Source organism: Trachymyrmex septentrionalis, unplaced genomic scaffold, assembly GCF_001594115.1.
Source record: "Trachymyrmex septentrionalis isolate Tsep2-gDNA-1 unplaced genomic scaffold, Tsep1.0 scaffold7, whole genome shotgun sequence".
Taxonomy (NCBI): domain Eukaryota; kingdom Metazoa; phylum Arthropoda; class Insecta; order Hymenoptera; family Formicidae; genus Trachymyrmex; species Trachymyrmex septentrionalis.
Genome location: NW_017305884.1, coordinates 4067397 through 4080714, shown reverse-complemented (window position 1 = coordinate 4080714; position 13318 = coordinate 4067397). Strand labels below are relative to the sequence as shown.

The 13318-nt window shown below is 27.3% G+C and overlaps 2 protein-coding genes across 2 annotated transcripts in view; one reads left to right on the top strand and one right to left on the bottom strand.

Annotated features, from left to right (window-relative positions):
• LOC108753415 overlaps positions 1–839 on the top strand; it is a 48316-nt gene extending 47477 nt beyond the window's left edge. The window contains 2 exon segments of the mRNA XM_018494956.1: positions 553–705; positions 804–839. Coding sequence (XP_018350458.1) covers positions 553–705; positions 804–839 — 189 coding nt within the window.
• Positions 840–904: 65 nt separating this feature from the next.
• On the bottom strand, positions 905–8927 carry LOC108753414 (puromycin-sensitive aminopeptidase-like protein). The gene is made up of 12 exons (XM_018494955.1): positions 8900–8927; positions 8409–8746; positions 5656–5960; positions 5033–5191; positions 4295–4594; positions 3339–3531; positions 3005–3161; positions 2841–2922; positions 2386–2569; positions 1893–2103; positions 1261–1541; positions 905–1108 (listed from the first exon to the last, which is right to left on the bottom strand). Exons 1-12 carry the CDS (start codon positions 8925–8927, stop codon positions 905–907), a joined length of 2442 nt encoding a protein of 813 aa, XP_018350457.1.
• Between the last annotated feature and the right edge of the window lie 4391 nt (positions 8928–13318).

Here is a 13318-nt window from a genome sequence, read left to right as displayed (position 1 = left end):
ATATATATATATATATATGTCCACATTATAATTTCTCATAACTTATTATATCATTTTTTTCACAACTTACATCTTTGAGTTCGTATTTTGTATTTATATTTCCTGCTACCGATGGTATGATGGCATTTATAGCTGATATTGAAGATGATCCGAAACTGAAAATGATAAAAGATTTATGTTATATAAAATTTCACAAATAAAATGTAATTTGATCTAAAATAAAATCCATAACAATTTAAACTATAATAATAAGAATAAATTTATATCTTCCCCTAACTACGTAGGATTAATTGATTTTTCTAATTAACGTTCTACTTCACTTCTAGGTTTTCTGTGATAGTAATGTACAAATATATGTAAAAATAAAGGAATACTAACTATTTCCTGAGGTCCATCCATTTGTTTCTAATGTAATCAAATGTGAGTGACTGTCCGGCAACGTTGCTGGCAACCGATTCGAAAACTTGATTAGCATCCTGTTTTCTGATTCCCGAATTTTCCGTCACAGCCCAATCTAAATATCGACTCAACAACCATATCTCTTTTGTGCAGGATAATGCCTGTAAAAGCAGATCCTTCTCCGATCCAACGTTGGCTGCTAGATACCGTTGCCAAGCGAATTTCCACTCGCTTTGTCCACCCACTCGAATGGCCGTGCAATAAACCACGCTCTTCAAGTTCGGTGGAACCCTAAACATAAAATCTGTAATAACTACATATACGTATTAAATTGCTTTATTAATTACTTTCTAAAGATAGCGAAAAATTTACAATATTGCAATTAATATATTTAACACAAACAGGATGAATCAAACAAGAATTGCGATCATGTGCATTGAAAAATCTAACAGTGTGTATCAACAAATAATTTTGTTTTAAATTATATAATATGTGATATTTCTATTTACGGATTATTAATATCCGGATTAGGAGTGTTACGCCAATATTTGAAGTATTGCACAGCTTTCATAACGCAATGCTCATGGTCGAGATAACATGCCCAATTTAAAATATTAATTCGATTGAAGACTGTCATCTGAGGATCTTCTCGTTTATCAACAAAACCGACTTGCTTGTATGCATTATCAAGTAGCTTTAACATGTGCAACTGAAAGGTATTAAACAGTATGAAAGATTAGAATTAATAAGATATTATACATACCTATATATTTTATACTAATGTCATGAAACATCAAATTAAACAATCATTGAAATTTATTTCTCACAGATATCTATTACTCTTGATCGACGATAATTTACCCTAAATTTATCGTAACCTCGTGATTTGATTAACATATTGTTGAGATAACTTAGAGCCCGGAAAGCTGCTTTCCAGGGCAAATATTCGGTTTCATGGACCAAATAAGATGTGATATTGAAAGCGATATCATAATCGAGTTTGCCAGCTCTAGCCAAGTTAAGAGCGTCATCGACCAATTGTGCTCGGTTAATTACCGAGATATTTTTGAAATTTTTAATATTGTTCAATTGTTTTATTATCAGCTTCCAGTTTGTCGTGTCATAATTCACTCTGTAATATCCTATCACAAGCGCAATATTGAATATTATTATCGTACTTATTTCTTCATATTTTAAATAATAAATAATTCTATCACCTTTTAAAATATTTTATCGGAAATATATTTTTTTCTAAAAATATCAGCAACTTCCATTTGTTTACAATTGCTTTTTAAATAAAACATTTATGTTATTACCAGGAGATTTACTCTTCAAATATTTCTAATAAATTTAAAACAAAGTTTCACAGAGATATTAATAGAATTAGTCCAAAAAAATTATTTAATAATTAATTTTTGAAAGAAATCAGAGATAAATAATAAATTACGGATTATAAGAATATTTTTTTATTTTTGCCACAGAAAAATAATTACCAGTTTCTTGCACGTTAAAAAGTATCCATTGAGACGGTTTCACATCTAAATCGTTAAGAGTGATCGAACGTTCTGCTTTCATCCATTTTGTAGGTTGAGTGTTATTGAAGTTTAATTGCTTCTCAGTCGTATAAGTAATTGGTATCCACCATAATGGTTCCCACTTATCAGATGTGATTCTCGTAACATTATTGTCAAGCAGAAAACGTTCCTGCAAAAAATAAAAAGGTGATACATACAATGATATATAAATCGCTTACCAAACAATTCATTAATCAAATAACTATATCTTATTAATAGCGTTATAATAATATTGTATGTATATATTTTATAATATTTTATGAAAACAATATTTGTATGTAGGATAGAGAAAATATTGTGAATAGAGAATTATTACGAATAAGACACTTCTTAAGTTTTATTAAGTAATAATTGTTATTGAAATATGTCATGCTTTATTAAATCAGCATTGCATGTGTACTTATTAGCATACCTGCGTCAGTATAATACTACCATTGCTATAGTTCCGTAAGATAGTAACTATGGGAAAGCCGGTTTGCAGAGTCCAAGTATCCATTATTTTCTTAACAGTTATGTTCGGATCAAGTACCTTATCTTTATGAGCTTGTTTGGTCAAAGCGTGCCATAAATCATTTGACTCGGCACTTTGATAGGCTCTGAAAACACATAGAATTGTTAATTACAATATTTTCGAATTATATAAAAATATGTTTACATTTGTAACATTGCTAAAATATTATTTACATTATTTATAACATTGCAAAAATTTATTTACATTTATGATGATCAAGATATTACACATAATTACATGTAATAATTACTTTGTAATAGTCATGTTGCAAAATGATATTGGAGGGAGGGGAGGGCAATATTATTATTTTTAAATCGTTATTTATACAAAAAATTTTCTAATTAATCTTTACTTACTTTTCATTCAAATAATTAGTCAAACCCTTCTTAAAAACATCTGTTGTGAGAAAATGATCCATCATTCTTATTACGGCAGAACCTGAACAATTTCACAATGTAATATAGTTACACAGTTTTTTCGTTTAAAATCATCATAATTCATAGATCGTCATAAATTGTACCTTTTACGTAAGTAATGGCGTCAAAGACTTCATTGATTTCATCCGGATAGTCGACTTCAATAGATATAGGATGAGAAGATTCTAAACTATCTAAAATAAATGAACTTTGAAGTTCGTGAACAACGTATTGTTCCAGCACCCTCCACTCCGGTTCTACCTGTATATTACATAAATATGAAATTTACATTATGATATAATTTATAGAATAGATTTAAACGAATTCAAAGCATTTTACATGTTTTTAAATCAAATTTTTAAAAATATCAATTTACCAATATACAGTGTCACAATTTGACATTTTGCACGAAATGTAATCTCATATGAAATAGCTTACCGCATTCGTGCCAATGTATTCCATGTAACTAGCGAAACCCTCATTTAACCAAAGATCTGTCCACCAACTTGGAGTCACTAAATTTCCAAACCACTGATGCGAGAGTTCATGTGCTAGTACTAGAGCTATTAGCTGCTTATTATAATTGTCCGTTATACCATCCTCCTCTTTCTGGTGCAATATTGATATCTCTCTAAATTGATAAAATAGCTTACTAGGTATTTTCACATCTCACATAATTATTAGCGCCTTTTACATATATTTATTAATATAACTTATAATAATACAAGTATATATAAAAACTAATTCAAAAAGTTTTATAAATCTAACATTCCAAATATCATACTTTTACTAACACTCGCATAAATTATGTTCTAAAGTAAATTATTTAAATGTCGACGATATTTTCTGTTAAGATCAAATCAAATCTACCAGTAGCAAAATATATTGTCTTATTACTTTGTTGTTTTAAATGTTTGTTGATTAATCATGAATTAAAATGTAGAAATCAATATAATTATTCCATAAATTTATTTGCAAAGAAACTTCTGTCTTTTTTATATAAGTTATTAAATTATATTAATAAATGAAAATTTTACTATTAAATGTATACGTTTATGCAGTCAATGAAATCGTAGACCAAAATAGTTATCAAAAAATATCAATTTAGCAAAAAACCATGAAAATGTTTGCATTATAAAATATAACAAAACGATAATTGCCAAATTGTCTTTATCTATTTAATATATATAAGTAATTATGTACGTATTTCAAATATCTGAAGAATTCGGAAGAATAATGTATTGTGAAATATCTGAATAACTTTATTTTTATACCGCAATACACGTTTTGAAATTTTTTCTGTATTACTTAGAATGGGAAATGGAATTAATAATATTCTCTTACTTAATAATAAAGTAAATGTAATTTCGTTAATTTGCACTTGATAATCTTACCTAAACATCATTAACCCCCAATTCTCCATGGCGCCGGCGGAGAAGTCTGGTAACGCGGCTATGTCCATCTTTGGCAAAGGGTACTTGATCTTGAAATAGTCCTCATAGAATTTAAGCATTTTCGGTCCAATACTCAAGCTATAGTTTGTTTGAGCAATAGCATCATGACGCGCCCAAACTCTAAAGTCGCCATCTTTTGATTTTCTTACATCAAAATCAAAAACTATGAAAGACACCAAGTACGTAGACATCGGTACCGAACGCTCATAGTGATCCCACACGTACGTATCTAAATCGGGCCTGATTATTAAACAAAACAAAAGTATATTTCAAACTCTGTAATGTACTCACTTAAATAATTTGTCCTAAAATTATCTTTACAAAAAATCATCACACATCATTATTTTAAATTATTTCTTATCATATACATATTTTTACTAAATAATAGAAAAATGTTATCTCTATGAACTTATTAATATCAAATGTTGCATATATGATATACATTAGACTTTTTTAAATAACTATAATACTTAAATATATATATTAATTGCGTTAAATTTTATATTTCAAATTCTTTGCTCTAAATAAGAATCTAAATTATAAAGAGAGAACAAGTTGAATCATAAATTTAAGCACAATCGCAGAATTATTCCACAAAATATGAATCAGATTTACAAAAAGACATACATATACAATAACACAGCTGCGTTAATCCAAAAATATAATACAATTACTCACAGTGGCATCGTTTTTTCTTTTTTGGGCATATTTGAAAGAGATGTCATGTTTTGGGGACGCGCTATGTTGATCTGAAATTTGGCTTTCAAAGCTGGTTCATCGAAACATGGGAAAGCACGGCGTGCATCCGTCGGTTCAAACTGAGTCGTAGCAATCCATCTATAATGCAGAAACTAAATACCTTTGACAAACTGTCGACAATCCCTATCTGAAGACGCATGTTAATTAAACACGTAACACACAATGAGATTATTCAACGAATAATTATTCTATAATCAAAACACTTTGCGATAATAAGTATGAAACAATGTTAAAAATCAAGAAATTTTAGTGAAATAATTTTAAGAATATCTTTATACTATTTTTTTTTTAGGAAAGAAACTTAAACTTGGTTTTTAACATTCAAATTTATCTGTTACTACGATTGTAACACAATGCTTTTTCATTTAATTAAGTATTATATAAATTTTAGGTTTTAAATTTTATATTAATGATTGCAGTAGTAAATAAAACAACTTTCTATTGAAAAATTGCTGCTTAAATTTAATAGTATATTTAATTAAATCAAAACACAAAGCAATAAATCTAAATTTATATCACCCACAAAGTTTTATATTGTTTACCTTGTCTGATTACCAACTGTATATGAGCTTCTGTAGAAACCGTGCAACTCGTCATTCAAATATCCAATAAACTTAAGATGTATGATGTATTGTTTGTCTTTTTTCAACTTCGACGTTCTAATCACGTGAAATTGTCTATCGACATCGTTTTTCTGCTCCGTAATCCCGATTACCGTAGTCTTATTGTTGCTCTTATCGTTAGGCGAGTACTCCCTGATACTCGTAAAATCCTCATCAATCTTTATGTCGACGGCATGTAAGGTAACATTATTCGTATTGTTTGTCACGTTTACCAAAATTTTGATCTAAACAAATCGATAATACTTCTACTTTTATAAAACAGCTTTTATAAATAAATTAATAATTCAAATATTACAAAATTTTAATACTAAATTTTAATTATGTATAAAGTAAAAAATTATGTATCTTAATCAGTTTATTATAATGCCCAAAGATACTTCAGAATTGTACATATTATATACAGAATCCTATATAAACATAATGCATAATTTTAATGCAATCAAAAAAATAAAAATAAAACTAAGTAAAGGGCATATAAGAATGAACAACAGTGAAACTTTAATAAAAACACATCAATATAATAATACTTATTCTCGATATTATTATTTTAATAATCTTGATGGTATAATAATATAAAATGTCTCATAACAATAAAATATCTCAATGATCTAAGCAAACAATTACATGTTTCGGCTTCTTGATCGAGCCATCTTCAGATTAATTTATAATCGCAGTCGCAAATCTCCGGTGAGTTTTATTTTGATTGATGTTTGTAATAGTCTGGATTGTTCTCAATTTTCTCATAGATTTATTCATAGATTCATGGAAATTTAACATTCAGTCGATCAGCTGATTGCGAATAATTTCTGTCTATCAACGCACAATCCATCGGAGATCGTTATCTTAACTTATCTTTATTTTTATTTTTACTTGGTTTTGTTGTTTCACTCTACTGCGATTTGCGATTACGATTATAATTAATCTGAAAATCGATCAAGACGCTGAAACATGTAATTATTTGCTTAGATCATCAAGATATTTTATTGTTATGAGACATTTTATATTGTTATATCATCAAGATTATTAGAATAATGATATCTAGAATAAGTATTATTATATTGATGTGTTTTTATTAAAGTTTCACTGTTATTGACTCTTATATGCCCTTTACTTAGTTTTATTTTTTGATAACAAGAATCTTTAGATAATTTATATTTAATGTAACCGTAATCATAGAATTCTCTTTAAGACGCTTGCCGCCATATTGGAACATGACGTCATAAACGAGAAATATGACATGTTAAAATTTCTTGCATGCCATTTATAAATAAAGAGAATTGGAGTAAATAAAATAATGAGATCTCTTTAAAACAGTTGAAAAACGAGCCAAAGTTATTTTTATTCCTTCTAACAGTCAAATAAAAGGCACGTAAAGTGCGTTTACCTAATGTTTGCTTAATGACAATGACAGCTCATTTTTACTTCACGTATCTTTTACGACTGTTTACTATCAGGAAGTAAGGATAGCTTCTTTTTTTTTTAAGTGTTTTAAAGCGATCTCATTAGTTTGTTTATTCAAATTCTCTTTATTTAAAGTGGCATGTAAGAAACTTCAATGTGTCATTTCACGCTTAGGATGTCATGATCCTATATGACTGCGGCGACTAGTCAGAAGGAGTCTTAATATACGCAATAAAATGTCCTTTGCATGCAATTCGAAAAATTGTCTCGCGAATCAGCACAAACAATTCACAGAAAAGACAAAAGCAAAGCTTACAGGAGTGAAGAATGGCACACATGATGGAATGGGGTGATTTACCTAATTTTCCATAAATTTAGAATTTAAATGACAGTTGCATTAATCATTAAAGGCACATTCGTAAACACTACTCGTATATCGTTATATCCTTATTTAACATTCGGTGAGCAACAAGAATAAAATAATACATGGGAGCATTTAAATGTTGTTTCCAAATATAACTTGACCGTTTCTTTATAATAGTAACAATACTTAAATATAGAATTAAATTCATAGAAAAAAACATTATGTTTATAGTTCTCAATGAAGTAATCATTCAATGAATGAGAAGTAATCATTCATAACGCAGTCTAATCGATTTGTCTATAAATAATTGTAACACAAAATTATAACATTAAAAGGAATATTTTGATAACTAACATAAATAAATAAAAAAGACATAATAAAATAATGAATCATTATAAAATAATCTTTAAACATAAAAAATACAATTCTACAAAACTACAAAAAATTACATTACAATAGAGAGCGAATAATACAATGTCAAACTTTTAATTCTTACATATTTTCACACATTCTCACAATTCTTTTAAAATTATTTTTCTCTTAAAAAGAGATACAGATACAGATATTTCTTAGAATGCATTTGTCGATATAATCCTCAAACTATTTTTTATTTATTACAAAAAAATAAAACAAACATAAGACTAGCCAATGAGAGTACAACGCAAATTGCAAAACATAATAAATTTAACAATTATAAAATTATTACTTACACTTAAATTCTAAATACAAAAATTTGAATGTTTGTATCTAGAATTTATATATATGTATCAATTTTACAATTATTAAATTTATTGTGCATTACGATCTGGTTTGTACTCTCATATTAGCCTATCTCATATTTTTGTCAATTTTGGGAGTCTATTAATACTTTTATAACAAAAAATGTTACTAAATTAAAAAGCATTACCTCGCCGTGGAAAGTAAAGTTGCCTTCCCATATGAATGGTATCAGCCATAACTCGTACAAATCCGGCACAATGTCTCTTGGTAATCTAATATCTATATTTTTCTTTGTTGGTATCACCGGAGAGAAAATATCTGTGTCCGTGGTTGTCGAAATTTGCTTCTCATGACAAGGTGCGAAATAATACACTAACAAACCAGTGGCGGCCAAGGCAAATAGAAAAAAAACGCCCAAAAGAGAAACGCAATACCAGGGAACTGTACAGCCATTTTTGCGTACAAACGTAGTCGTATTCATGTCCATCGTTGCCAGAACCCTACAAGACTGAGTCATATACATAACTGGCAAAAAAAAGTATACACATACATATTTAGTTTTATCGCGTCTGCAGTTGTGTAAACTACACTAATATTGTCCAGCATAATTAAATATAAATGAGTTAACATTATTTTTTATATTATCTACGCCACATCATCAAATTATTTGGTACTTACCTCGATATATCTTTACATCTATTCTCATCGTGTCTTTATGTTTATTTTTATTTAACCGCATTAATAATTTTAGTGAGCCTTATAGTAAAATTATATAATCAATTTTTTAAATATTTAATTACTTTCTCTTGTAATCTTAATTAGTGTCGTAAATTGTCTATTCTCATACTTATACGTTAAATATTTTTGAAAAATCTAATAAACAACAAACGTTTTTAAATTTTATTAAAAAATCTAAGTTTGTCAAAAATTTTATTATTGAAATCAAAATTAAATTTTCCGCGAAATGTAAATATATTTATAAAATTGATGATTAACGTAGTATTTTATTTCTTGTATAAAACTTTGAAGTATCAAATATAACATTATCGTAAATGCTATCGTAGAAGGTTGCACATACATTGACGACTTCTATGAATAGTTTGTGTGTGTGTGTGTGTGTGTGTGTGTGTGTGTGTGTGTGTGTGTGTAAAGTAAATACAGACTACAAATGCAATAGTAATTAACGCTTAAATGCTTTAAATGTACATACATATACATATAGACAATGAATCTGCATGTGTTTATATTGTATGCTTATTTATTATTATCTATGCCAATGAATAAATATAAGAAGGAAAATAAAGCCACGATTCTATTTCATTTACTTAGCAATCATATGAGCCTTTTCTCTCTAATTTTAAGGAAAATAAAGAAAAAGAAAGTGTTCCAATATAGACACTATAATATTTGCTTTCACTAATGTAGATTAATTTTAATCTCGATTAAATTTACTCTTTATTTTTTTTCTAATTCTTAGAATTAGTATCTTTTGCAATGAAATAGCATGCAAAAGTCGGTCGAAACAATTGCAAAGCTAATGCGATATCATACGAACCTAATTGCTATGGAAATGCTATACCTACAATAGCTTCTTATGTAACGACACAGAAAGAGAGGACATACTCATTTAAACTTTAACTTCAATACTTTCAATACTTATTTTAAAATTTATAATATGCTTTAACTATTTATACAAAATATTTTTATGAAATGTTACTCAAATATTTATATAAAAAGTAATACTTTTTCAACATTCTTCTATCTTTGTATATCAATATACAAAGAATAAATATGAAATACATTTTTTATTAAATACGAATATTTGTGTAGTGATTGATCATCATTATTCCGGTTGCAAAAGCCTTTGAAAGATATAAAAATTTACAAAAATTATATACAATTAAACGTACATATCGAGTAAACTAAACTATCCGATGAGAAAGAAAACATAGAGACACACGAGACAGATGAGTTGGTCACGCATAGCGAGACAAAGCGTAACGATTTTCTCAACGCTTTATAAATAGCATTTATTTCACAACTCATATTTTCTCGGACAAATAGAAAATGCAGTCGGTATACATCATCTACGCGCCTAGTTAGGAGACATGGTAGTGTCTCGACGTTAAAAGGAATAATATCATAGCATTTTAATAACAATAAACGTTATTAAGTATAATCACTACACTGAGAAAAAAAACTTATTCATTGAACTTAATTAATTTAGTTGTCTTGATTTCTTTTGTTGAAAAATATGTAAATCAAATATAACATGTTTAGTTTAAATACATACGAGTACATTCTTCAACAGAAAAATGAACTAAATTAATTTAATCAAATGAACAATTTTTTTTTCTCAATGTACAGATTGCATGGACGAACAAACGAAATTCAAAACGTTGCTTGATTTTAAAAGCATAAATTTATAAAGCCTTTTCGAATAATCGTAAGACAAACAGGAAGATAGATTCTTTCCGAAAGACAGATCGCGAGATGACAACTGAGGTTTCGTCTGCGAGACTTTCAAATGAACAATTGTGTGTGTGTGTGTGTGTGTGTGTGCGTGTGTGTGTGTGTGTGTGTGTGTGTATGACAGTACAGAATAAAACTTAATCTTGAAGCGAATAACCAGATGATCAACCTTTCCAAAAGCTGTCCGAGACATCCTAACTTGTATTAAATAACCTAAATTCATTTTACTTTAAAACAAATATTATCTACATGAATTTGTTAAAATGTTTAAAATAGATATAAAAAAAAAGTAATAAAATTAATGATAAAGATTTTTCACGTTTTAACTAACCTTTTTACAGTGCTGGCAAGTAACGTGTTACTTGTAAAGACGTTACTTTATTGATTGTTACCTTGTTATAACAACGATTTGGTAATGACATTATAAATTTTTTATGACATCAATGCTAACATCAGAGTTAGAAAAGTCAATCATTACTTATAATGGATTGAAAAAATTTGTTACTAAAAAAATAACTGTTAATTTGTAACGCGTTACTTTTTACACGTTACTTGTAATAAATATTGTTACGCGTTATACTTATTATTCTTTTCAGTAAGTAAAGCATAATGGTGACAAATTACTTTTCAAAATAACTTTTCTAATCTTAGTGTTTAATTAGTTGCATTACCGTCATAAAAAATTGTAAGATCGGTATCAAATTGTTTAGTATAAAAAATAACGGCAAACGTTTGCCAACTTTGCTTATTTTATATAAATGTATATCGTTTAAATTTGGAAATTGTGAAATTATTTGGCTCCTAATTGACAAAAATTTTACTTGTACGTATTAAGATAAAAATAACAATTTCTACAAAATTATTGTACAAAGAAAACTTTTCGTTCTGCGTATACCAGATAAAAGCAATCGTTAAAAGTAATTTTACATTCTAAAAATTCGAGTGAGTATATCAAAGAATAGCGAATGTGGGCCTAAATTGATTAAATTCTCGTATTTATGATTTATCATAAAATAAATCATTTAAATTATTAAAATTATGAATTATTAGACATACATTTTTGACCATTAAATAATATATACTAAATTAAGTAATATATGTATTGAATGATATGTATATTTGCCGTAATCACGCAAGATAAATTATAATCTTACACGTAATTGCCAAATTTATATATTTTAATGACGGAGCGCTATGTTGAATTTAACAAACACTTTAATATCACAAATCAAATAATATTTGACTACGTGTTTTTTAATTGCAGACAATTCACTTTTTACTGAGGAATTATTTGCACTTATATAAGTTTGTTGCACTTATACGTTTCCGCGTTACAAACATTTGCGAAGTCAGGTACGTTGATTTTGCATCCTAAAAGAGATATAACTGCTTTAGATAGTTTGAGAAATCTGAGGTGGCATTGAAATTTCGACCATCACACTGATTGTGAGTATCCGTTCGACGGTTCGCGTGCAACTGTCAAGAGACAGAGCGCGACAATTTTGTCGTTTTTTTCTGCTGGAAGAGGAAACAATGTAGTTGCGCAATATTTTAAATTCAAATTTAGATCAGATCGTTTATGTAATAATATTGTATTTTTAAAAAACTATATTTCTCACTTTTAACATAAATGATTTTTTTTTCTTCAAATAAAAAATCTAATTTATTTTAATATGAATTTGAGAAATTAACTAACATTCAATTCTCTTACTCTTAAATAAATTGGCCAACTTTTTTATGTTGAGTCTTTCAAAATAGAGATATTGTTAAATTTATTATTTCTAACATAGAATATACAGTATATGAATTAATTTGAGATTTACATGCTACAACTTACTTTGCCAAACCATATTTCAATTTCAGTATACTTAATGACAAATTTCTCTCATATGCATAGAAGAAATAGCTGATATTTATTATTACATCATTTAACAAAAATTTATAATTATGATATCTTATAAAAATATAAAAATGCAGAACGCAAAAGATATAAAAATTATTATAAGTTCCTCAAAAGCAATTTATATCATAATATCTTACTTCATAATTAGTTATAAAACCTTATAATTAAATTAAGTGCGTAGTTCATATATTATGTTGATATTCAAATCTCAACGTTCAACTAAATGATTTAATATATTTCATAAGAAAGATAACTCTTTAATTTCTTATTATACGTATAGTAAAAATACTTTTTTTACGTATTTTTCTATGATCTATGTTCTTTAATGTAATAATTTGCTTCCTTTTAACTAAAAACAACGAATTCTTTTTTTATGCAACGCTTTGGCATTACTTAATGCAAAAAGCTGTACTTTTAATCGATCTTTAACAATAAATGAGTAAAATAATATAGTAAAATATTAAAAAATACAAAAATAATATAAATATGAGTAAAATATAAATGAAATATAAATAATAATGTAATATTCGTTTATTACAAGAAATTGAATTTATATTCTAACCTAATTTTTACTTTTTATTACATTCACATTTATCTCAATTTAATAAAATTATCAAAATACATCAATTTTTAAACAATACTTACAAAATCATTTAATATAACGTTTATACTTACCGTAAAGTAGGATTATGATATAAATAATGATACACACTGCTTTATAT